At 41.3% G+C, this 25074-nt stretch overlaps 3 protein-coding genes across 4 annotated transcripts; 1 reads left to right on the forward strand and 2 right to left on the reverse strand.

Annotated features, from left to right (window-relative positions):
• The first annotated feature begins 855 nt into the window (after nt 1–855).
• Nucleotides 856–22239, forward strand: LOC149481053 (cytochrome P450 4c3-like). The gene is made up of 11 exons (XM_089705984.1): nt 856–968; nt 1391–1553; nt 4655–4744; nt 5093–5203; nt 5657–5842; nt 6194–6390; nt 6481–6547; nt 13854–14037; nt 20493–20644; nt 21026–21214; nt 21843–22239. The coding sequence occupies exons 2-11, from the start codon at nt 1397–1399 to the stop codon at nt 22025–22027; spliced, it is 1518 nt and encodes a 505-aa protein (XP_089562110.1). The 5' UTR covers nt 856–968; nt 1391–1396; the 3' UTR covers nt 22028–22239.
• On the reverse strand, nt 14831–19034 carry LOC149481054 (uncharacterized). 2 transcript variants are annotated; one of them, XM_089705986.1, is made up of 3 exons: nt 18873–19034; nt 17641–18649; nt 14831–15832 (listed from the first exon to the last, which is right to left on the reverse strand). In XM_089705986.1, exons 1-2 carry the CDS (start codon nt 18997–18999, stop codon nt 17649–17651), a joined length of 1128 nt encoding a protein of 375 aa, XP_089562112.1. In that variant the 5' UTR covers nt 19000–19034; the 3' UTR covers nt 14831–15832; nt 17641–17648. The 2 variants fall into 2 exon arrangements, with proteins under 2 accessions (XP_089562112.1, XP_089562111.1); XM_089705985.1 differs by lacking the exon at nt 14831–15832 and having other exon boundaries at nt 17404–18649.
• LOC149481055 (kallikrein 1-related peptidase b27-like) lies at nt 22001–24271 on the reverse strand (the record flags this gene model as incomplete). The annotated part of the gene is made up of 6 exons (XM_089705987.1): nt 22001–22373; nt 22549–22575; nt 22671–22796; nt 23119–23321; nt 23777–23960; nt 24182–24271. Coding segments are annotated over 6 exons (888 nt in total), but the record flags the coding sequence as incomplete, so codon positions are not given.
• Between the last annotated feature and the right edge of the window lie 803 nt (nt 24272–25074).

The following is a 25074-nucleotide window of genomic DNA, read 5'->3' on the forward strand; positions in this document are numbered from 1 at the left end:
TAATTATTTAAGCATATAGAATCATAATGCTTGGATACAATTACAATAGTTTGTATAGAAGAATGAGAGTATCTACTTATATTGTTCTTTCTCCCTAAAAATTAAGGCATTTTGAGAGATGGATAAAAAAAAATTAAGTATGGTACCTACTATGGTTCGTAATCGTTCTTAATTTATATAAAACTAGCGGCCCGCCCCGGCTTCGCCCGTGGTACATATGAAAAATAGATGTTGGCCGATTCTCAGACTTACCCGATATGCACAGAAAATTTCATGAGAATCGGTCCACCCGTTTCGGAGGAGTATGCAGACTAACATTGTGACACGAGAATTTTATATATAAGATTAAGTACAAACGATTGCGTGTTTGCGCGTGTGTGTGTGTTGTGCAAAGGCCGAATAACATCTAAGTATTATAATTTTGAAGAGTACTAAACAAATACTAGAAATAAGAGTTAAAAAACCCTCAACATCATCATCATCATTCATGTACCCATCTTTGTTCCCACGGCAAATAAACTACTACATGGTATAGTAGCACAGACTAATAATAATATACTACGTATGTAGTAGGTAGGCAAGGTTTGGGACCAAAACAATGGGATAGTTTGGAAAATTTATTATATAACGTACACAATTAGGTACATAATCCAATAACTATCCATACTTGTCCAGTAGATATATCTAAGCAATTAGGTATCTACAGATTCATATTGTAATTATTGTTAGATAAAAGTCGTTAATTATAACTTACGTATACTTAGACATATACTCATATATTACGACTTGCAAATATTTGCATAGATATCGTGTAAAGCAACTTATTCAATGCTTGGAAATAACACATGCAGCATCCATCGTCACCACTTCGTCATTTTGAGTTGAGTGTGATTCTGAACATCGAAAACGTCACCCGTAGTTACGTTACGATTGTTTGTTATTACTTATTACATTAGTGGTAATAAATAGTAAGTATTTTTTTATAAATTTTCTGAGAGGCACCCATTGACTAATTTAATAGAACTTTAATTGTAATTAATACATTTTTTTTTATTTAGAGGAATAAACTTATTCTTTTTGAAGAATAATTTAAATGTAAAATGTAATTTTATAAAAAACGATATGAATTTAAAATTAAATTAATAAACTCACTTCGAAATCTCTATTGAATGAGAACTTGCAGATAATGGTGTAAAACCCAGACAACTTTAATTTAATTTCCAATAACAAAACATGTTTGTAGATGTAGAAAAAGCAGTTACATTTATTCATGAAAAATAAATTTGATTTAATAAAAGATTAGTGATTACTTTCTGACATTATATCCTGACCGTACTGAATACGGTTATTCTTCTTTTTTTATAAATCTACAAAACTTGTGTTGTTTCAGGTCAAGATGATCATCGTTGTGGCCCTGTTGCTCGTAGCTGTTTGCTGCTGGTTTTACTGGGCGTTAGCTACTTCTCGCTTAGATCGAGCCACGGCTGCTCTTCCAGTACCTCCCACATTACCTTTCATCGGCAACGCTATGCTGTTCTTAGGAGATACTGAAAGTATGTATAATGTGCATACATATATTCCAATAGGGCAATAGATTCGTGGAATATAGACGCATTATAAAGATTTCGTTTTTATAAGGCACTATTGAACTACCACTACCTACTACTTAAAACTTTTATCATTTCAATAGTTACTATTAAACACATTAGAATGCTTAAACTTAACTATGATTTTTAAATACGAAAATTCACATTTAAGAATATTGTGCTTATACAATACATATAAAATTTTTGATAAAATCTTCGTTCAGTAATATTTTTATTTTAATGGAAATGGAAATAAAAGTGAAGTCCCGTGTCCCCTAGTGGGGTAAGGGGCAGATGCATTATTCATACATCTGTTTCACTGATCGATTTTCTTTAGGGACAAGTAGGTGATCAGCCTTCTGTGTCCTGCCAGACCGAGACATTTTTTTTTTCTTCGTCTCCACCGGGATTCGGGAATCGAACCCAGGACCCCTCGGTTCTACGCTCACGCGTCAACCACTGTACCAAGGAGGCGGAAATGGAAATGGAAAATGGAAATTGAAATTTTAATGGAAATAAAAATCTTCTTTCTTACCTTATATCAACCATGGAAAAGGTTAAAATAAATAATTACCAATGTGAGTATGCATAAGAGTAAATAGTAGTATCTACGTAGCGTGGGCGGGCGGCCTCTACGAAAACTTATAAACATAATAATTGATTTATTTTTATTTATTTATAACACTTCATTGTACAAAACAATGTAGGAAATGTGGTACAAATTAATGAGGTACAAAAATTTTGCACAATAGGCGGCTTTATAATTTATTGCTACACAGCAAACTCTATTAATAATTATTTGAATCGATTTTGATCTTCTATATTATTTTGAACATAAGCTTAGGTATATCAAATATTTATTAAAAACGTATGCGTGTAGACCGTATACCTACACTAGATAATTTTTCGTACTAGTACGACCAGTACGACAGGTAAGCAATAAAAAAATTCCCTTCTAATAATTAAGTCATAGATAAGGTAATTAAAATTTCAAGGCTAATCTAATAAAAGAAGTCATCATTCTATACGAAGAACTTGACGTACGTATAAATTGTTTTCATTTGCAACATAACTCTAATATTAGCTTACACGTGAACAATGTTTGACAAAACGTAAACATTAAATGAGAGTTTACTTTGTTGAAAAAACACAAATAAGTATACAGTATAAGTATAGGTATACATAGTAATTTATATGGTGTTCATGGTGTCATCATCATCTTTATAAGTGATGTCATATTCATAATAGATGGATGGGGTATGCGACAAGTATGGTAAATCTCTACTTTTCTAAGAGGCCATTTAAAGATTGGTAATCATAATGTTACTATAGAGTGAAAAGACTATAGTAAGACTAATTTAATTCCATACAATAATATTTTATGAGTTAAATGAAAATGGTAGGGATGTAACGATACCGATACCGATACCGATATATCGGCCGATATATCGGCAAGCCGATATATCGGTATCGCCGATAATAAATCAACCGATACCGATATTTTTTTATTAAATTCTTTCTTTTCTTTTATGTTTTTGCATTGTATTCATTCATATTGTTTTATTTCTGTTTCTGTAATAGTGTTAAGGAAGAGCGGAACCTCCTGACACAAGCATTTTATTTGCTTACTAGGAGTGTTCCAATCACAAATTTGTTTATGTAAAGAAATAAATAATTTTGTATTTTTTTAATTTTTAACGTGATAACGTTTTTAAAATCGTTTTAGTCGGGTGACATGTTCATAAACTTGTGTCACACCAAAACCTCACGAGTGCGATCGCAGGTATAACGAGAGAGAGACGGACCGATCTCCCGTTTCATCTCGAGCGCTGCCACTGCATTATGTTATCACGTAAACATCTCGATCGTAAATCTATTTTACAAACAACCAATTTTTTTGATATCAAATAATTCTAAAATCCGCGCCCAATGAACGATGCGGGAGGCCGCCCGCGCGTGCGCACTTTGTTTTCTGAAAAAACTCTACCAATTATAGTAAACTTTTATTAGGTACTGATTGTATGTGTATTAAAGTTTAACTGACTTCGTAAAATAATAATACTAAAATAAATGGTTTTGTTGTTTTTTGATTTGGCATTTTTATTTAAAAGAATACGATTAACAGTTGTCTCTGTTAAATGTTGGTAACTTTTCATGCATAATTCACTATTTATTTTTCTACCAAGCCATCGATATCGATATCGGTATCGGTATCGGTATCGCCGATACATTACTACAAATATCGGTATCGGTATCGTATCGGCAAAATCATGTATCGTTACATCCATAGAAAATGGTTTGCTTGCCAAAACCACCCAAAATTCTGTATAAACATAAACTAAGCTATAATGGGGCATGAAAGTGCAGAGGTGAAAATACCAAAGCAGTAGGTACGAAGAGAAATAATCTCTGTCACATTTCAGGGCGTTATTATTTTAATAATAATAGATAAGTGCTTTCTTGAAGTGATATAGTATTATGCTAAGACGCGCAACAAATTGAAGGGAAATTGACTTTGGAACTTTTTACAATTTTTCGGAAAAAAACACAAGCGAAAATCACACACGCTTCATACTATGAAATGTTAAACGTAACAACTTAATAAGTAGATAGGTACTTATATGGCATTAACAAGTAGGTAGGTACGTCGTAACTCGCAAATTGTTTCACGTAATATGTAACATGTTTAGCATTGATCTTCACTTGTTTCACACATATTAAGTACAAATTATATTAACACGTGCCTAAAGATTTTTTTTCTTCATACTCTTTAAGAAAATTTTCGCAAATGAATATTTAAAATTTTGACAACCTACACTCGTAGAGGCTCTACTGGGCTCTACATATTGAGTCATTCTAGCTCTTGTAGTCCCCGTAAAAAATTGTATTGCTGAAAATGAAATTCAAATCAAGGTTTGAGTCTGGACTCTGACTGGAAACCGGAACATGATCCTTACTCATAATCGGTAGTTTGAAATTGAATATACAATCTGCTAGACTCTAGAGCAACTAAACATACAATCATCATAGAACCATAATTAGAAACAAATAATAGTGATAACTTTCAGAAATTTTACATAATATTGAAGACATCGCAGATATAGCTTTACAACAAAGGGGCGCTGTAAAGATTTGGTTGGGTCCAAAATTATACGTCGGTAAGTGGCATTCTTATGTTTTCTTTTTGGCTAGATAGCCTCTTTCCAATTGTTTTATTATTTATTGTTATAAAATTTCACTTATACAAGACCTGACTTGATTCATACCGATTTTGCCAACTTAAACCGCCTATTCACGTACCTCCAGCAGGGGCAATTTGAAATTGGACCCTTAATTGGCTCCAATTGTGTGTGTGCAACAAGGGCAATTTAGAGAACAACTGAAATTGCTTCCTACCCAGATTGTCCCAATATTGCCCCTGCAGCAGGTTCGTGAGATGACGGCCTTAATAGCCGCTATTTAAGGCGCAACTCAGTAAAAAAAACAAATTCGATTTAAATTTTCAGCAATAGCCAATCCAATAGACGCTCAAGTGGTACTGGAAAATTGCCTAGATAAAGATGTTGTATACAGATTTTTACGGCCTTGGCTTGGTCACGGACTTTTTATTGCGCCTCGTAAGTATCGCTAATAGGATTAGCAAGAGTAGTGTAAATTTAAATAAGAGCTCTTGAAATATATCTTAAATAACACTTGGCATAAGAATATTTTTTTCAATATATGTAGGTATAAAATATTTTTTTCATTCTAGTGAATTGCTAATCTGATACTCTTAAAGATGAAATACCTGTTCAAATACAAATATAACTTTTAAAAAATACTAATGACTACATACTGCGGTCTCCTTCATAGTTACCAGCGCGAGTGTATAGAACTGGAGCCCGAAATCATTTTGATTATCCATGGTCAATGGATAAATTGAAAATTATTTTGTATGTAATACATATTTTGTAATACACATCGGTTATCAAATATTTTAAAATTTTAAGATCTCCCATGAAATATGTACCTATACCTACTACCACTAGTTTAGTTTAATTATTAATATTAATGAATTATCTCTTTCACAGTACGTTTATGGAAGTTACATAGAAAAGTATTATTGCCCGTGTTTCATAACAAGGTAGTAGAAGAATATGTGACTGTAATCTCAAAACAGGCCAACATCTTAATCGACAAACTCCAAGAGGAATCAGGCAGAGAAAAATTTGACGTCCTCAAATACATCACAGCCTGTACCTTGGATATTGTTTTCGGTAAGAACTAATAACACATAACTTACATATTATATACTATTGAAAAGAAATACCGCAATTCATTGCTCTTCTGAAAATTTAAGTAAAAAGGGAATGCGCATTACCCACATAGAAATTTTGACTTCGCCCGCTTTGTCTAAAACATAATAAATTATATACCTACTAAAACCTTCCTCTTGAATCACTCAATCTAATAAAATAACCCCATCAAAATCTGTTGCGTAGTTTTTTAAAGATTTAAGCTTACATAGGGACATAGGGACAGAGAAAGCGACTTTGTTTTATACTATGTAGAGAAGACGTATTTTTGTGTGCATATCGTTATAGAAATAAGAACTATGTTTATTGCAGAAACTGCTATGGGAGAGCGAATGGATGTGCAACATTCACCAGACACACCATACCTTCGCGCCCGCCATACTGTAATGTCTATACTGAATATGCGCCTGTTCAAAGTGTGGCTACAGCCCGATTGTTTGTTCAATTTAACTCCGTATGCAAAACAGCAAAGAGAAAACATTGACCTTACCCATAAATTCACCGATGAGGTTAATATCTAGTTTAATGAGATATAGCGTTGAGAAAATGCCGCCTTCTCTTCGATCTTGGAATAATTTTTTAATTTTATTTTATTTCAGGTTGTTCGAAAAAAACGTGAAGAGTATGAAAGGAATAAGAAGATGAAAACGTTTCCTGAGCCACCAAGTAAGACGATTAATTCGGTATTTTTCAAGTATGGTCATTTTATACGTTTACATATTTAGTTTTGTATCGTGCCTTCATGTAGAAGGTTACCTATTTAAAGTCTCTAACAAAGTTAGACATACCAACTTTAATACAACATCACAAGTGCATTAAAGATCCATTTATTTCTAACAAATCCAATCCTATTAAATTTTGCGAAATGTCCTATTCAAAGAAGCAGTCAACACTTATGTCACAGTGGACATAGAAATAAATGACGCATTGTGAATGCCATGAAGAACAATATGCACTTTGAAGTACTCCGCAAAACAAAGTCATATTAATTTGCTAGATTACGAGTAAATATTGAATAGAATTTATGCCTTTATGAGGTGTACTGTAAGTATAGTGCATACTTCCATTGAAAGACTGTAATGTAATCTTAGATTCTCAGAATGTGATAAAAAATTATGAAATAGTGTACCTACTACCTAAACTAAAGTAACTAAATACTGCAGGTACGTATAATATTTAATAGGTATTATACCGTACAGATGCATCACGAATATTTATTTTAGTTCACTCAATATTTCAAGGAATTTATGACTTGAAGATACGTCATTCTTACCTGTTTACGTAGTATGTACTTTTTTTTTTTTTTTTTTTTTTTTTTTTTATAGTGGAGAATGCATTTAGGCATACCCAGGGCACTCGGGGGAAGAGCCCTGGGTTATGTCGGACTCACCCTGCTGAGTGCAGGGTCCTACCGACTAAACTCCACTGTGTTCCGCCGTGCCGCTTTATTGACGGGGCCGCGGGTATTCGGTAGAACCGCATCCGCAGACCCGTCAGCGGCAGCCTATCTCCAGGCCCAACGCGAATGTGGCGGGAGGCCGCCAGGTCTACCTTCCTGGGGGGGCGGCAAGAGTGGAACACTTCTCACGCCGCCTCTCCGCACCGGATGATGGATTATATCCCCGTTCCATCATCCGGTGCCCATCATCAGGGAGGCAGGTCGCGACCGTGTAAAGCGGCCGCGACACGGTGACGACGCCCAATAGGACGACGACGCCGGATCGGATCCGCGGAAGGGTTTCTCTCGCGGACCCGTTCTGCCTCCTCCTTCTGCGACATCACATACTCGCAGAATGTGATAGCCGCGGACCACGATCTGTCGCCGCCAACCATTTCGCGAACTATGGAAGGCAGGGAGAGATCAGGGCCGACGACTGCGACCAGGCGAGCTCGGGGCTCTGACCACGCGGGGCACACGGCGAGAGTATGGTCTGCCGTGTCCTCCGGACAGTCGCACCAATGACAAGCCATTTGCGGCTCCCGTCTGGCGACTTTGCACAGGTACCGCCCAAAACATCCGTGTCCGGACAGTACCTGTGTCAGGCGGAAGGTGATGGCCCCATGCCGCCTGTCGCACCACTCACGTAGGACCGGTCGGATTGCTTCGACCGTCCTTACTCCTGCGCTGGGCTCTTCGAGCCGTCGTTTCCACTCACTGAATCGCCGCTCGAGAGCATCAGCCCTCCATTGCTGGACCTGCTCCAGATATGGGTTGATCCCGTGCGATCTGGACGCAGCGACGCGGCGATAGACGTCCGCCAGCATTTCGGCGTCCAGGTCCCACGGGGGCGTCCCCGCCATTACGCACGCGGCCTCGAAGGACACCGTGCGATATGCCCTCACGATTCTGAGCGCCATGACCCGCTGCGGTCTACGCAATAGGGGTCTGGTACGGACACTCAAAGAGTCAGCCCAAATGGGCGCACCATAGAGGGCCATGGAGCGAATGACGCCGGTGTAAAGACGACGGCACGCGCCCCCAGCCCCCCTAAGATTCGGGAGCAGACTTCCAAGTGCCCCGGCCACCCCAACAAGCCGGGGGGCGAGGCGACGGAAGTGTTCCACGAATGTCCAGCTGCTGTCCAACACGATGCCCAGATAGCGCAACGTGGAACCAACGCTGATGGACGCACCGCCCACCTGAATGGCTGATCCAGCAGCCTGCGCCCTTCGACGGCCACGAAACAAAATCGCCTCTGACTTGTCCAGGGCCACCTCTAGACCAAGTCTTCTAATCCGGCGCACAACTTCTGCAACACCTGCGGTCGCAAGGAGGGCCGCGTCCCTATACGAGGCCCCACGCGCAGTCACCAGGGTGTCATCCGCATAGCAAAGCACGCTTACACCCGGGGGATAAGTGGCGCGCAGGACCCAGTCGTAACCGATGTTCCACAGGAGAGGCCCAAGAACCGAGCCCTGTGGAACACCGCACGACATTTCCTTTTCCATCCATCCACGGCGTGCGGGGTACGCCACCGCCCTCTCTGATAGGTAGGACTGCAGCAATCGCACCATGTACTCGGGCACGTTGTGGTAGCGGAGCGCCTCAATTACGCAACTCCATGGTAGCGTGTTAAAAGCGTTGGCGATGTCAAGAGACACCGCCAAAAGCACTCCACCTTCATCAGCCACATTGTCTGCGAGGTCACGCAGCGCAGCGATCGCATCAATGGTGGACCGCCCCCGGCGGAATCCAAACTGGTTTTCGCTCAGGTCCGGCCCCACTCCCTCCAGGTGGTCGATGAGGCGAGCTGCGAAAACGCGCTCAAAGAGCTTGCTCACCTCATCGAGCAGCACGATCGGCCTGTAAGCCGAGGGCGAATCGCGCGGGCGTCCGTCCTTCTGCAACAGGACCAAATTCCCGGTCTTCCACCTCCGGGGAAATTGGCCCTGTTGGAGGCATTCTGTGAAGAGCTGTTCCACCCTGGGTCCAAGTGACTCTAGCGCCAGTACCCAAGCCCGCCCTGGGATACCATCAGGGCCGGGAGCGGTCTTTTTTGCTTTGAGCCGCTCCACCGCCACTGCGAGCTCGTCACGCGTGACCACAGGGACATTTCCATCAGCATACTCCTCCTGCACAGTCATTGTGGATGCCATCGGCGGGGGAGAATGTCTTCCCCGATTCGGAAACAGGGACGTCACCACCTGCTCCAGAAATCGAGGCTCCAGAGTTTGAGATAGGGGCGGGGCCCAAGGGCGAAGCTTTTGCCTCACCCTCTTGTAAGGCCGACCCCAGGGTTCGTGGTTCAAATCCTCGAGCATCTCCTCCCATGCGCGAGTTTTTGCTGTGCCTATCGCGTCCTGGAGAGTCACGATACAGTCTCTGTAGACGGCATATAACCGCGCCTCCTCCTCTTCGTCACGCCGTCTACGGCGTCTATGCCTGGTGTACGCCCGCCTCGCGGCTACGCAAGAAGCGCGTAGCTGGGAGATATCGGCGGACCACCAGTACATTAGTCGCCTTCGCGGGACTGACCGCGCTCTCCGCATGCTCGCGTCGCATATTTGCGCCATTGCGTTGGCAAGCCAAGTGGCCTCCTCCTCCACATCAACATCGTCACCCTGCGGCGTCGGGAGCCAGGCTTGCACTATGGCAGCTTCTATGAGAAGCTCCTTATCAAGGGTTCCAAGCGCCCAGCGCGGACGGCGCTCGCCAGCGGGGAATCGACTGTTAGCCGTCGAGGGCGTGGAGACGCTGAACCGGATGTAGCGGTGATCCGAAAGCGTCTCCACGTCCACCAGAACCCTCCAGTCTTGAATACAACGAGCGAGAGGGGGGCTTGCGAAGGTGACATCTACAATAGAGCCACCCCTCTGTCGCACGCATGTCAGCTCTGTTCCGCGGTTAATAAGTGTTAACCCAGAGGCGACCGCCCAGTCTGCAAGCAGAGTACCGCGCACGTCACCTGCCCGGCAACCCCAAGACACGGACTTGGCGTTGAAGTCCCCGGCCAGGAGAACAGGCAGTGGCTGCGCGAGGTCGATCATATCTCTCAACACGACGAGGAACTCCTCGAAATCAGCGAGACAGCGATTTGGCGAGAAATACACCCCCACGACGGTGTATCCGTTAATTACCGCTGATACGCAGCCCCGTCGCCTGACCACTTGCTCTATTTGAGTACCGCCTTGTGCAACTAGTGTCACCAAGCTATCTAGATCACCCGCCCAGTTATCCCAGGCGGGGACATTGTACGGCTCAGACACAATCGCCACATCAATCTCCCACTCTGCCAGGCTTTGGAGTAAAAGATCCTGGGACCTAGCACAGTGGTTGATATTGGCCTGTAGGAAACGCAGTGGGGCCATTACTGCGTTTCCATTGCTGCCTCCGTTTGCGGCACCTCAGGCACCAGAGCGGAGCGTGATGGAGCCCGAGCACCATCTAGCTTCCGCATTCCGCCTTTTTTTGGCTTGGGGGCCTTACAGGCTAAGCTTCCAAGCCGATGTTCTGCTGGTCGCTTTGCTTCTGCACAAAGGGCGCAGTGAGCAGTGGTAGCAGAGCATTCACCCGCTTTATGGCCCATTTCACCGCAGCGGAAACAAATGGTACTCCGATCCGCAAGTGATGAGCACGTAGCACTTACATGGCCTAGCTCCTGGCAGCGGAAGCAGCGGAGGGGCTTCTGCTCGATTAATGAGACACTTGCGGAAACCCACCCCACCAGAACGCGTCCCACCTGCGCCACCTTCTTCGCCGCGGTCACCGGACAGCTTACCCAGGCTGACATTGCGCCCCGCGGGCCAGAACGCAGGGCACCACACTTTACGTGCTCGACGGAACACTCCCCTGCACGTGAGACCGCGGTCGCAATGTCTTCAGCAGAGGCCGAGTCATCCAGGCCAGTAATACGCAGCTCTGCGCACTTCACTGGCCTGGTCACCTTCACATTAACCTCGCCTAATACCTCCCGCAATTTGGCGGCTAGAGCATCCGCTTCCTTTGTGCTGGAAGCACCAGGTATCTCCAATATCCTGGCACCGGTAACACCACGCTTAAAGCGCATCGCATCGATGCCCATCTCCCCAAGATTGATCCCACGCCGCGCCTCCATCATGATCTTGGCATAAGTTATGCCACGCTCCTCCGCTCCCGGCTGAAGGGTCAGGACGACAGCCGAGGAAGAGGGAACGTGGAGCTTGTGCCGCTTTTTGCGGGACTGCGCCGCAGGCTTCTTAGCCTTGGCCCTCTTTGTTTTCTTCCCACCCTTCCCGACAACAGTCCATCCTTCCTCTGGCTGCTGTTGCGGGAGGGGGTCTGACGATGGGGCTGATGTGGAGGGCGCGACTATGCTGGCGGGTTTTGAGTTCGCCGCGCTTTTCGACGCCACTTTTTTCTTCTTGTTGGCCTTCGGCTTCGGCTTCATGGCCGTCGCTGCAACCTGTACCGCCACTTGCTGCTTTAAAGCAGTCTTCCCGACCGGAGCCGCAGCATGCTTCACGGCCCGTTTTGGAGTGGACCCCGTCGCCGATATGCCTGGTTGCGGTACCGAGGCAGCCATTGCATATGTTTTTTCTGCTGGTGGTGGGAGAGGGACAAGGTCCTGGGTCGCCTGTTGGACGGCCTCCACTGTCGCTCTCCTGTTATCCGCCGCCAGCGCCGGTCTTAATCGCTTAGCCGGCGGCAGACGCTCCTCCAGGGCCTCAAACCTAGCGTTAATCATGTCTCCAACCTGGCGCAAAATGGAAGCTACCAGATCAGCATCTGGTTCCCGCGGTTGAGGACACACTTGAACGCTTTGCGAGGTCTTCACTTTTTCGAGCTCCCTTTTGAGGAAGTCGATCTCGGCCTGTAGGCGGGAGTTGTCCGCCTGCAGAAGCCGTGTCTCCTCTGAGACTGTGAGCCGCTTGAATTGTGCAACCGACAGTTCAATGTCATCGTGCGCCAATTTGAGGACTTTTTTGAAAGTGGTCTTCAAATTGTTTGACCTGGACCGCACCTTCTCAATGGCGGCCAAGCTATCCGCAATACGGAGGCTAAGAGCCTCCGCCGTGTTTCCTTCCTCTATTGGAATGGGGGGGAGGGGAGCGCTAGCACGCATCGCCTCGATGCGCTCAGCGCACTCCGCGACCTCCTGCTCAGCCTGCAACTCTGTTTCCAGTTTGCGCGACGCGTCCAGTTTGGCTGCGCGCCGAGCGGCGCACGTACCCGGCGTGCGGCCCTTCCCTCTTTTGGATGTTTTTTGACAGGGGGTTTTTGAACCCCCAAACCCATCCTCCGAATCCGAACCGGAGCGGCTCCTATCTAGGGACCTCTTCCGCCACAGCCTTCCCGTTTCGTGGGATTGCATATCCACCATGCTGTTGGCTGAGCTTGATTTAGAAAGCCCCCCAGCTCTCGTCCGTCTTGTCCTTGCGTCATCCGAGTCGTGTTGCCTATCATTGTCCAAATTTATTTTGCTAGAGTCGTCGTTATTAAATGGGGCCGGGTTAAAAGACATTTTTGTTCCCACGAGTATGGGGGATATAAAAAGTCCATCCGGGCGGTGCCCCCTGCACCCGGATAACCCTTATACACCATGGAGGTCGGGCGGTATCCATGGGAGGCCACAGCTAAAGCTCACGCACTCCCGAGCCAAACTGTCCAAAAGGGACAGGAAATCCACGCCGCTGGACTGAAACGCAGATTTGAGGGTTTTTTGATGAGGTGTCCTTCCTCTCGAACCGGCCGGTTAAGGCAAGCCCCCTGGTCCGTCGTAGCTGCTAGACGTGACAACAACACTACGACGGGTAACAGGTTGCCCGACGGGAGGCCGAAGCCCCTAACCAGACGTCAGAAAACCTGCCGCCCAGCCCGCCGCGCCGCGATTGTAGCAACCGCCATCCACCGCTGCAGAGCAGCCCCTCGCCCAGTAGGACTAAAAACGTCCGCAACCACTGGTTACCATACGTCGCCGCCAACAGCAGCACTGTTCGAACTCGAACCCAGCAACTGCACAGGGAAACTCCCTGCAGAGCAGAAATTTCGACGAAGGCATGTAGCCCTCGAGTTCCTCCAAGCTGGTTTTGGTCCGCGCCGGCAATACCACCGGTACCCCCCATATCTGGGAGGCCTCCCCCTATCCGCCACCTGGGGACGCGCCCGATAGGAGACCAGAAACTCCACACGGGACGTAGTATGTACTCGATTAATTCATCGTAATGGATTTTAAATTGATATAGGATATAACAACTTTGTGTTTACATTACCAAAAGTAACCAAATATTATTGTTATCAGTTAAAACTTAAACATTTCGTCATTTTAGGCATTTGGCTTTATTTGACTATAAAATGTGTTCTTTTTTTCATCCATTCTATAAAATTAAAGAGCTGAAAAGTTTGTTGGTTTAACACGTTAATCTCAGGAACCGGGAACCCTTGCTTTGAGTTGATGTTGCAAAAGCGGATGATTATCTGCTTTAAGTTTGAATTACCTACGGGGGCTGTTTCTTTTCTGTTGTTTGTTTTGAATAATAATGCTTAAAATTACAGGTGAAAAGTTAACAGCAGTTTTGGATATGCTGTTTGGTCGTGAAATAGATTTTACAGACGAACAATTGCGAGAGCACATTGATTCTATAACTATAGCTGGTAATGATACCACCGCTCTTGTTATTGCATATACTTTGGTGCTATTAGGCATCCATGCTGATGTTCAGGAACGAGTGTTGCAGGAGTAAGTGTTTGTTTTTATTCTTATGGTATCACTCATGGTTTTTATTCAGTCCGCGCCATTTCACCCGCGGAAAATCCCTATGTGTTATTCTAGTAGCTCCGTTACTGTAGCCAAGTATAGCATGAAAAGGTAACAAAAATTGAAAATCAAACGAACTTACCAAGTGAAGTTCGATGACAATTATGTGAGCAGCTTCATTCGAAGCGATTTATATTGACGTGGTGTAGTAGCGTTCCTAGCCTGAGCCTTGCACGGGTTTTTTAAAGTTATAAGTACATATTATTAATTTAAATTTATATTTTTATAATTTTTAAATTATACTTTTTTTTTTTTTTTTTTTGTGGCAACACTATTTACCCCTACCATTTTACCCCCATCATTTCTCAAACGGTTCGTTACGATGTGTACCTAAGTCATTTGTTGAGAGATATTTCACATTTTATATTTATATAGGGCAGGGAATATATTAAAATGTTATGCAATACGTTTGTTGTGGAATTAACCATAATCTTAGGGTGGGTATCTATAAATCGCTTCGAATGAAGCTGCTCACATAATTGTCATCGAACTTCACTTGGTAAGTTCGTTTGATTTTCAATTATGTTTCGCAGCTTCATTCTTTGCGATTTATATTGACGTGGTGTAGATGTTTAGAGTAAATAAAATGTGAAATGGTGATAAAAAATGAAAAACTTATGGTAAGTTTTATATTTTTATTTGCAATAATCAATAAATAAATTATTAATTACACTTAATTTTCATAATTTAACCATTATTTCTTTTACAGGTTACAATCATTATTAGATAACAATGTTTTAGCAAAGCTGGTAGGATCAGTAATTACATGTCTATTGTAAAACTTAGCAAATACTGCAGAAGAATCGGACCATCCCGCAGTTTTGCGTATAACATCAATGTTGACCCCAAGTCTATTGGCAGTGGATGTGGACGCATGGCGAGTACTATGAGCACTAAATATAGAAGTATCTACTCCGCTGTTATGAAGCGTGTCCTTTATCCATTTACTGAGCGTCTGGGAGGTAACTTTTGAGTATGGTTTTTTAAAACTAATAAATAAATGATCATTATGTCGAAGTGTTGATGTTTTATTTACGTACGATTCTAGACATTTGGCTGGACAGATTTCCGAACGACTATTGAAGTAAGGAATTCTTAAAAGAGGCTGTAACGAGTACGGCTTAGAAGTTTTAATTAAATCTGAAATCATTATGATTATTTCACTGGTCCCTCTTATATCAAGGTCTTTTAATTTAATAAGAGCAAGTGTTTGTACTCGATGAGCTGTTACCAAAGCCAATAGAGTTGCAGTCTTTTTGGAAAGAGTTTCCAAACTGAGTTCATTATTTGGCCACTGTTGGGCTAAATATTCGAGAACTATGCTCGGATCCCAGGTTATAAGATATTTAGGATTTGTTGGCCTCGATTTGAAAACTCCTTTCATAAAGCGTTTTACCCTATCATCTTCTAAATTAGATAAAATTAATGATAAGGCAGACTTATACGAGTTAATGGTACCGTATTTAGCACCTTTATTAAATAAATCGGTAAGAAAATGTAAAACTACAGGGACAGATGCCGAGATGTAGCTATAGTTGTGGGTACTGCAGTAGTTTATCCATGTTTTTATGCAGCCATCGTATTGTTTATAAGTCGAATCAGATAAAGATGATAACATAATCTGTACTGTATTTGGTGACAAGCCTTTCCTTAGTAAAGCTTGCCTGAAAGCCTCGCGGCAACCAACTTCAGAGTTTTGTGTAGGTTGTGGTTGAACCTGAAGGGAGAAGTTAATAAATTAATATCAGGTGCAAAATATATGGGCTTGGTTGTCATTAATTTTTGAAAAATTGGGAACCAGGGTCGCGTAGGCCAATATGGTACCACAACTATACCCTCTGCCTTATCTTTTATAATTTTTTGCATTACCTTTGTAATTAAACAAAACGGGGGAAATGCGTAAAATAACTTATTTTTCCATGAAACCGTAAATGCATCTACCGCCCATGCATCAGGGTCGTTTTTCCAAGTTACATATGTGTGACACTTTGCATTACATCTACTTGCAAACAAATCTATTTCAGGAACACCAAAATTAATAGTTATCTCATCATATGCATTTTGGTTTAGTTCCCATTCTGTATCATGAAATTTCTTCCGCGATAATTGGTCTGCTTCACAATTATCCTTTGTATTTATATAGGATGCAAAAATAGTTATTTTACGCATTTCACACCACTGCCAGATTTCTCTGGAAACCACATTAAGGTGATCATATTGAATACTACCCATTCTATTTATACAAGAAATTGCGGTGACATTATCAATTCTTAACAAGATTCGAGATAAACATAAATTCTTCGCGAAGGATTTAAGGGCAAGAAAAGCTGCTTTTAATTCTAACTCGTTAATATGCAATGTTTTTTCACATTCTTTCCAGTAGCCGAAACATTTATTGTTATTACAATAGGCGCCCCAACCGGTGTTGGATGCATCTGAATAAATCTCTAAATTAAAATCTTCAATCCCGAGAGGACAATTACCTATATCTATATTACGGATCCACCAAAACATATCCGATTTTAAATTATCCGGAATTTTAATTATCTGTTCGTAGCTAGAGTTTTTAAGCAAACACATGTATTTATACTTTTCGAAAAGCTTAGTATATAACCAAGCATATTGAATTGCGGGACAAGCTGAAATTAATAAACCGATAAATTGAGCAAATTCTCGTAATTTGCATTTTTTAGTATTTAAGACGGTAGAAACTTTTTCTTTAATTTTTAACTTCTTATCATCGGGTAGTTTTAATAACATATTTTTAGAGTCTAATACAAAACCTAAAAATTTGCATTGCATCTTTGGTACTAACGAACTTTTCTCTAAGTTAATCAAAAAACCTAGTCTTTCAAAAAGTGTTTTGGTCAAAGTTATGTTTTCTTGGCATTCTAATAGTGTTCTACCAATACAAAAGACATCATCAAGATAAACTACTGATATCATACGATGAGTTTTTCTTAAAAATTCAAATATAGGTTTTAGAAGTTTTGTAAACACGAATGGTGCAGTGCATAAACCAAATGGCAAGCAATTAAATTCGTAAAGGACTCCATCATACTCAAACCGTAAGTACTTTCTGTGCATTTTATTTACTGGCACTAAAAAATAAGCATCTTTTAAATCGATAGTTGCCATAAAACAGTTTGGAGTTATCAACTTTGACGCAGTACGATAATCCTCCATTTTAAAATGTTTAGTTTCAATGAACTTGTTAAGGCATTTTAAATTAAGAATAAATCTCTTGTCACCATTTGGTTTAGACACTAAGAAAATAGAGGATAAAAACTCGCCCGGTTCATGGTTACAATGCGATATCGCATTTATAGATAATAATTTCGACAAACACGTATCAAAATCTTGTCGTTCTTGTTCCGTTTTAGGACAAACACTAGGCTTATCGGTTCTAAATGGATTGGACTTAAAAGGTATAGAATAACCTTTAACCCACGATAAAATGATCTTATCACTAGTTATTTTACGCCAGTTATTAACATAATGCTGGAGTCTTCCAGCATATCGCACCTGGTCGATTATTGCCTCCGTTGCGGAGCTGGTGTCTTCGAAGGCGGGTACGTCCGGTCGGGGGGTCGTCGTGCACTGTTGCTTGGAGGTGGACGCGACGCCATGTTGGGCACACGAGCGAAACGATTGTCGTGGCGTTTGGTGTCCGCCTGGCGCTGCTGAGGAACATAGTTCAAACGGCCCTTATTAACTTGATTAGTCGCCACAGATACAGGTCTATTTTTAGGTTTTTGTATATTCTTTAAAGATTCACCTGACTGTTGGATAGACTTGGCAGCTTTAAGTTTTTCCGAGATATTCTCACCGAACAGTAACGCATCTCGTTTGGATTCTATTAGGGCGTCTTTTAATTTGGTGTTAATCGAGGATATTACGAATTTTCTTCGTGTCCTCGTTTCAGCATGATGGCTGTCACACAGTATACGGCACGCATCACTTAAAGGCTTTAAAATTTTTTGTTTTGATGTCTCATTCGCTATGACCATTTGGGTGACTGTTGCAAGAGCAGACAGTGCAACCCCAAGTTGTCTTTGCCTGTAGCTGAGCGACGTGTCTCTTTTAATTAAAGCTTCAGGCAATGCAGCCTTTACCTCCGGGTTGAGAGCAGGGGCCAGCAACAAATCGCAATTATTGGGAACTAGATATTCTTTGTAAAGGATATCTTTTATTTCCTTAGGAAGTCCTTTGGAAAGGATGTCCTGCCACCTGCTGGCGACATCCTTATGGATCGCAGGGCCGAGCGAAGTGTCGGTTTTTGGAGCGTCTCCTAACAATTGGAGGACGTCTTCACCCAGCTCCAGCTCTTCATTTTGTTTATCACTGTCCGCCGATGTTCCCGGTTGCGGTTCAACAACCTCATCAGGTCGTGGCGAGTCAGGACGTGGCGCGATTTCTTGTGGTGACAAAGGTGGACATGGCGATAGGGGCCGAGGTGCCTCATCAGTTTGGTGGTCTCTCAGTGGCGACTGGCAGTATAAGGACCCAGGAGATGGCACATCCAACGGCTCACCTGCAAAAACATTTCTATTTAGCAAATGTTCTTTAAAAACAGTGACGGTATCAGCCCAAGTATAGCAGTACGCGTCTCTTTATTTGTGATAGAAGAAACCCAGTTACGGTATCCTCGGATCACTAAGCATTGATTGATGTTGGTGATAGTAACAGCCCAATTTTAGCAGTACGCATCACTAATCAATAAAAAACCGTTGAATTTTTAAAAATTACCAACTTACATAACATATTTTCTTCCGATGCATCGCTTGTAGATTGATTTGCTCTTTTGGCAAGCCGATTTTCTAGTTTTTTAATCTTTCGTCTAATTTCTTCGTCCGTTTTTTCATGTTTCCTTTTCTTCCCCATATTGAGCACTAATTATTTTAATTTTTTAATTTTAAAATTCAAAAATTAATTTATCGGAGACGTGCGAAGGCTTGAGCACGGAAACGCAGAATGACTTAGGTACACATCGTAACGAACCGTTTGAGAAATGATGGGGGTAAAATGGTAGGGGTAAATAGTGTTGCCACAAAAAAAAAAAAAAAAAAAGTATAATTTAAAAATTATAAAAATATAAATTTAAATTAATAATATGTACTTATAACTTTAAAAAACCCGTGCAAGGCTCAGGCTAGGAACGCTACTACACCACGTCAATATAAATCGCAAAGAATGAAGCTGCGAAACATAATAGTAATTATACAAACTTACATCAATCCTAACAAACTCTTAGGTAAGACTCTTTTTCCCCCCAACGGTCCAGGCCTTGTCGCGGCGGAGGGGCTCAGTAGCTCAGAGTTATGGCCCTCTGAGTGAAGCGAAATTGGACCAGCGAGGGGCTGAACGGCTGGTTTAGAGTCGGGGAGATTCGACCGGCCCGACGGCCAGGGCTAGGTGTGGCCCAGCGGCCGCTGTGTGCGGCGTGGGATGGCGACCAGAGGTCGTGGCTTGGCGGACCCCGTGTCCACTAGGCAAAGGTGGCGCTGAACGGCAGTTGGGGTTGGAAAGCCTCGTCTGACCCGACGGCAGAGGTCCTGTATGTGGGCCAGAGAGGAGCCGGCTTTTATGCGGCGGTGGATGGCGGCCAGAGGTCGCGGCGCGGCGGGCTCGCTGGTTTAGCAAGCCACGCCGTGCAGCGGAGGGCGGGATCCCGACGCGTCATTGTGATGACGCGCGGAGACTCCTGCAGAGAGGTGTGGGGCGGCGGCCGCTGTAAAACGGCCGTCTGCCAACTCGTAATCCGGTCCGTGGGGCCGGACCGAGGGCCGCCACCTCTGGTGAGGTGGGGGCTGCGAGTTAATCTCTATAAAAGTGCGCCGGAGGGTCCCCCAACGTGTATTTCACACATCGGAGGACCTTCCGGCGTGCACCCTCCGGCCGGAAGGTGATGGGGTCGGGGGTTCGGGGGAACGCGGATGATGGAGCGGGGAAAAATCCATTGTCTGCGCGTTGGTGGCGTAAGCCTTCGTTCCAGCAGCCACCAGCGAGGGGGGTTCTAGTGGTGGGCCTGGAAACGGGCATCTGCTGGGCGGGACACGCGGTAGAGTCGTAACCGTTCCCGCAGTTCCGTCCAAAGCAGCGCGATGGAACAGAGTGGGGTTTTAGTCGGTAGGAATCCGACATAACCACGGCTCCATCCCCGGGAGCCGGGGGTATCTAAGAAGATTTCCCCACTATAAAAAAAAAAAAAAAAAAAGGTAAGACTCTTTTTATAAATCGCTATATTTTGTATAGCGATTTATAGCTTTTTTCTAGTGTATTGTTGTTAACAAAAACAAGAATTATAAAAAAATCATGTGTCTCTTTGCTCCTAAGCTTCTTATTTTTCTTTATTGAAATATCTTTACTCATTTTAGACAACACGAAATATTTTGTAATTCGAAAAGGGGTGCTACGAAGGAAGATATTCAACAAATGCAATATTTAGAAAGAGTGATAAAAGAAAGTATGCGACTCTACACTGTAGTCCCCATAATAGCTCGTAATATTGACAGGCCGTTGTATTTGCGTAAGTTTTCCATAATCTTCCTAACTACCGTTATGTTTTATGGATTTTGCTTATTTTTCTTTTCCGAAAAATAATGAAGAATATTCATATCGTATTTACCAATGATTTTCTTGTTCTCTTCTTTTTCTACTTTCACTATAATAGTTTCAAGCGAGTCTATGAAAGAACAACCTTTATTATGCGATATTTTGAAAAGGAAATAATTTTACTATATCTATGTATTTGTTTCAGTTGTTTTCATAAAAAGAGTACAATAAAAAGTAGTTAGCTCTCTATGAAATGATAACCATTTAATACTTGAATCGCATAATAATCGACTTACATTACAATAGATACTATTCGCAAGAAGCATTTTAAATTAATAATGCTATTTTATTCCAGCGCATTGTGGAGTAACTTTGCCTGCGGGGACAGGCGCAGTAGTTGGTTCTTTTGCCTTACATAGATCAGAAGCTGTATGGGGACCTAATGCAAATGAATTCGATCCTGATAGATTCCTACCGGAACGCTCGGTTGATCGCCATCCAGCTGCATTCATGCCTTTTAGCTATGGCTCCAGAAACTGCATCGGTGAGAGGAAATTTTTAAATTTATGTTTTCTATATCTACCTCTTATTTTCTATATTTTTTTAAATACTTAGCATTGATTTTATAACTATCTGATGGATAATATATATCTTCTATAATATAAAAATGAATCGCAAAATGTGTTGGTAAGTGCATAACTCGAGAACGGGTGGACCGATTTCGATAATTCTTTTTTTATTATATTCCTTGAAGTACCAGGATGGTTCTTGTGTAGAGAAAACATAAATATGTACCACGGGCGAAGCCGGGGCGGACCGCTAGTCTTATATATAAAAATGAATCGCAAAATGTGTTGGTAAGCGCATAACTCGAGAACGGCTGAACCGATTTCGATAATTCTTTTTTTATTATATTCCTTGAACTACGAGGATGGTTCTTATGTAGAGAAAACGTAAACATGTACCACGGGCGAAGCCGGGGCGGACCGCTAGTATTAGCAATAAAGATTAATTATAACAGATTACATAATTTCTCTGTTCCATCTTAAGGGTTTTTGACCCTACCTACTTAAAATTAAGATTCGTAGACTTAGATATATCATAGTCTGTCCACTTTTCCAAATAGGCGCATCTATTACAACGTTAAAAAAAGTAATTCTTTCTCTTTCTAGGTCGAAACTTTGGCATGATAATCATGAAGTCTATCATATCCAGTGTTGTAAGAGGCTACAAGATCTTGGCAGATGAGGTTGGACCACTTAAAATAGAAATGCTCTTGTTTCCTATAAACGGACACCAAATAAGAGTGATAAGAAGATTGGACAACAACTTAATATGTAGTAGAATAAGGATGTAGAATTTTTTTATTGCCTTCATAAGTCTGAACTTTAAATTTTAATAAAATACCCAGTGTGTTTGACAAAATATATTTTATTTTACATTTATCAGCCATGTTTTTCTTCAGATTCGCTAGAAACCATTACAGTAGCTAACATAGGGGTCGATCCTTGCCCCTTATTAAAATCCATAGATAGGGAGTCGTCTTGATCCATGACGTCACGAGAGTCATCTACACCGCAAGTTAGGAATTTCGTATATTTGCTGAGATCCATAAATCCGACACCACAGGGTCGATCTATCAAACGTGACGTCATTATCCCCTGGACATAGCCAGAACATATAAGAACTGTGCCTAAATCGTCCTATAAAAGACAAGAAAAGGAAATTATCTACTAGGATACTGATTCCCGCTTTGTACATAAATGATTCCAAAATATTTTTTTTTTGAGCATGCACAGAAGACACCTAACTATATAAATCTAATGTTATATTTAATTAAAATGTGGCAGGAGAACAAATAACCTAAACAGTACTTGCCGGGCATAATGCGCCATGATTTTCAGTCTGAAAATATACATCACATTATTAGATTAAACAAATTAAAATTTGGTACCCACTACATTCTATTTCAATGACTAGGTAAGACTAGGTATATATACCTTGCATTGTGGTTGTTGAATGCATAGATATTGGTTTTTATAATTCCACATCTCACGACATTTTTCTGGGGGCAGTAATGTAACGTCCACTCGACGTGCATCTATCAGCAGAGGTATCAAATATCCCTGGAATATTGCGCAACTTACACAGTTATAGTGTAAACATGACATGTGTTTGTATAAAGTCTCTCAAGCATTCAACTTTGAAGTAGCAAATGTTTGGTTTTCAAGTTCAATTGGAACACACGACACACCTTTGATATGTTTTAGTCATAGTAATAGTATGTAGAGACAGCTCTAACTTCGCAGGTATGGAAATAAATTGACTATTTTCTATCTCTCTCCCTACGGGCCCACATAAGTACCTAACAATTTGAACTAGGTATATGAGTCGTCTCATATGCTTTCCCGTTTTGTACTCTTTTTTAATTTATAATGAAAGTCTTACATTTCTTCTACTTCCCCATCCAAAATAATGGCATGAAGGATCACCAATGCGTTTTTGTATATCATTAGAGATGCCATAACGTACTCTATTCAGAACGTAAGCAGTACCAGGTTCCCGTTTGTGAAAGAAAAACTGCTGAGTCACAAGCAACAATGCAATATTATCACGAGAACAATCCATCCATCGATTGGAATGATTATAACCTGAAAAGCAAGCAATTCATGTCTGCATTTTATTATTATTATAAATTACACTAATTTTGATATTGAGACGGCTGGACATGAAGATGACAGGCCAAATGAAGAAACAGCTGGATGAAGACAGCTGGACGCAGATGCTTGAGCAAAGCCAAATATCGGTGCCAACTATGCCAACTGTGGTACGTTACGGGGAAGGCCTACATCCAACAGTGGACTTATCCGGGCTGAATAGATGGATGGAATTTTAATATCGTGTAATGCTCATAAAAATAACTTAGAATAGCGGGGATTGCAATAAGCTGTAATTATACAAAAATCTTACGAATAAAAACGAATATTCTTGAGTTGTAAGTAACTACTTACTTAATACTTACATACACAAAAAGAACGTTTTTTCTAGATCATTTTTAATCTTCAAACAGGCATGATATTATTGAAACATCACAAAGCTTAGTTACCTTTGTGTATGCACAAATGCTGAACCTGTCGAGATATTCCAACACCTTCAATAAACTTATGAGTTCCAGCGTAAACATTGAACTTATATTTTTCACCCATCACACAACTGGCCGTTGTCAACACCACATGAGGTTCTATCAACGCACCAACACAGAACAGCATTGCATGTGACAAGAAATGGACCTCGTAAAATAACAAATAATTAATTAAAGCTTTATCTATACTAATATTATAAATCTGAAGAGTTTGTTTGTTTTTTTGAACGCGCTTATCTTAGGAACTGAAAAATTCTTTTGATTCTTCTGATTTTTATTATTTAGTTGTTACGTCCGTAGATCTTAGAATAGTAATATTATACCTAGGTAGATTACCTATTGGTATATTATTTTATAAAAAGTACATACGACATGTTGACCTTCGGTGACCTGGGCAGGTTCACCGACAAAGCCAGCAGCATTCTGGAAATCGATATCCACTAAAATGAAATAAATATATTGTTATAACTGCATTCCACAGTCCACTGCTATTTTTTACCTACTTACAATTATATTGAAGAATAATATAAATATTGTAAGTATGTAGTTAGTTACCTATGTAACTACTCTACTAATGTATTTTTCTAGAAATAGGTATGCCTGTTCAAGAACAGGACATTTATATAAACCAAGAATAAAGTATTGCATTAATATGAGATTAAAAATTAAAATTATTTAGAATGAATTAAAATGTAGTAACTAATAAATATTTAGGTCATAAAATAATACCAACGCAAAGTTGCTATGCCACCAATTTGTCCGGCTCCCATTTTTAACTAATTATGTTTACGTTTTAAAAGAAAACCCAATTCAAAATAATGGAAATTTTCGTCACACAATAATAACTACAAAATCATAACATGAAATGAAATCAAAAATATTAACAATCGCTTTTAAGTGTTTACCATTTACCTACAACACACACAAGAATGTAATATAATATGATTAACTCAATAACGAATAAAGAAAATGTATCCTATTAATTAAGCTATCCTACTAATATTATAAATGCGAAAGTTTGTATGTTTATTTCTTTCTCCATCGCGCAAAAAAGGGAAACACGATAGAATACAGGAGCGAAAAGCTTTTATATGCAGTAATAAAAGGGAAACAGAAATATGTAATTCTTATGTTATTTAATTATTCGCAAATTTATATGAGCAATTCGCAAATTTATAATAGGTCGACATTTTGCACGCCTCATAAGCGAAGCGTTGAGGTGGGTACTACTGTCACTTCGCGCAAAACATCTGATTTTTCAA

The sequence above is a fragment of the Colias philodice genome, chromosome 17, assembly GCF_061535455.1.
Source record: "Colias philodice isolate Cphi_HAF_F1 chromosome 17, ilColPhil1 Martin Lab GWU primary, whole genome shotgun sequence".
Classification (NCBI taxonomy): domain Eukaryota; kingdom Metazoa; phylum Arthropoda; class Insecta; order Lepidoptera; family Pieridae; genus Colias; species Colias philodice.

What these genes read in the sequence shown, in the direction of transcription:
- LOC149481054 (XM_089705986.1), bottom strand. Translation starts at nt 18,999, where the DNA reads ATGGGGAAGAAAAGGAAACATGAAAAAACGGACGAAGAAATTAGACGA. An exon ending in ATCGGAAGAAAATATGTTAT is followed by an intron (nt 18,650 to 18,872) that starts GTAAGTTGGTAA and finishes ATGTTTTTGCAG; the next exon opens with GTGAGCCGTTGGATGTGCCA.
- LOC149481053 (XM_089705984.1), top strand. Translation starts at nt 1,397, where the DNA reads ATGATCATCGTTGTGGCCCTGTTGCTCGTAGCTGTTTGCTGCTGGTTT. An exon ending in GGGTCCAAAATTATACGTCG is followed by an intron (nt 4,745 to 5,092) that starts GTAAGTGGCATT and finishes TTAAATTTTCAG; the next exon opens with CAATAGCCAATCCAATAGAC. An exon ending in AACGTTTCCTGAGCCACCAA is followed by an intron (nt 6,548 to 13,853) that starts GTAAGACGATTA and finishes TTAAAATTACAG; the next exon opens with GTGAAAAGTTAACAGCAGTT.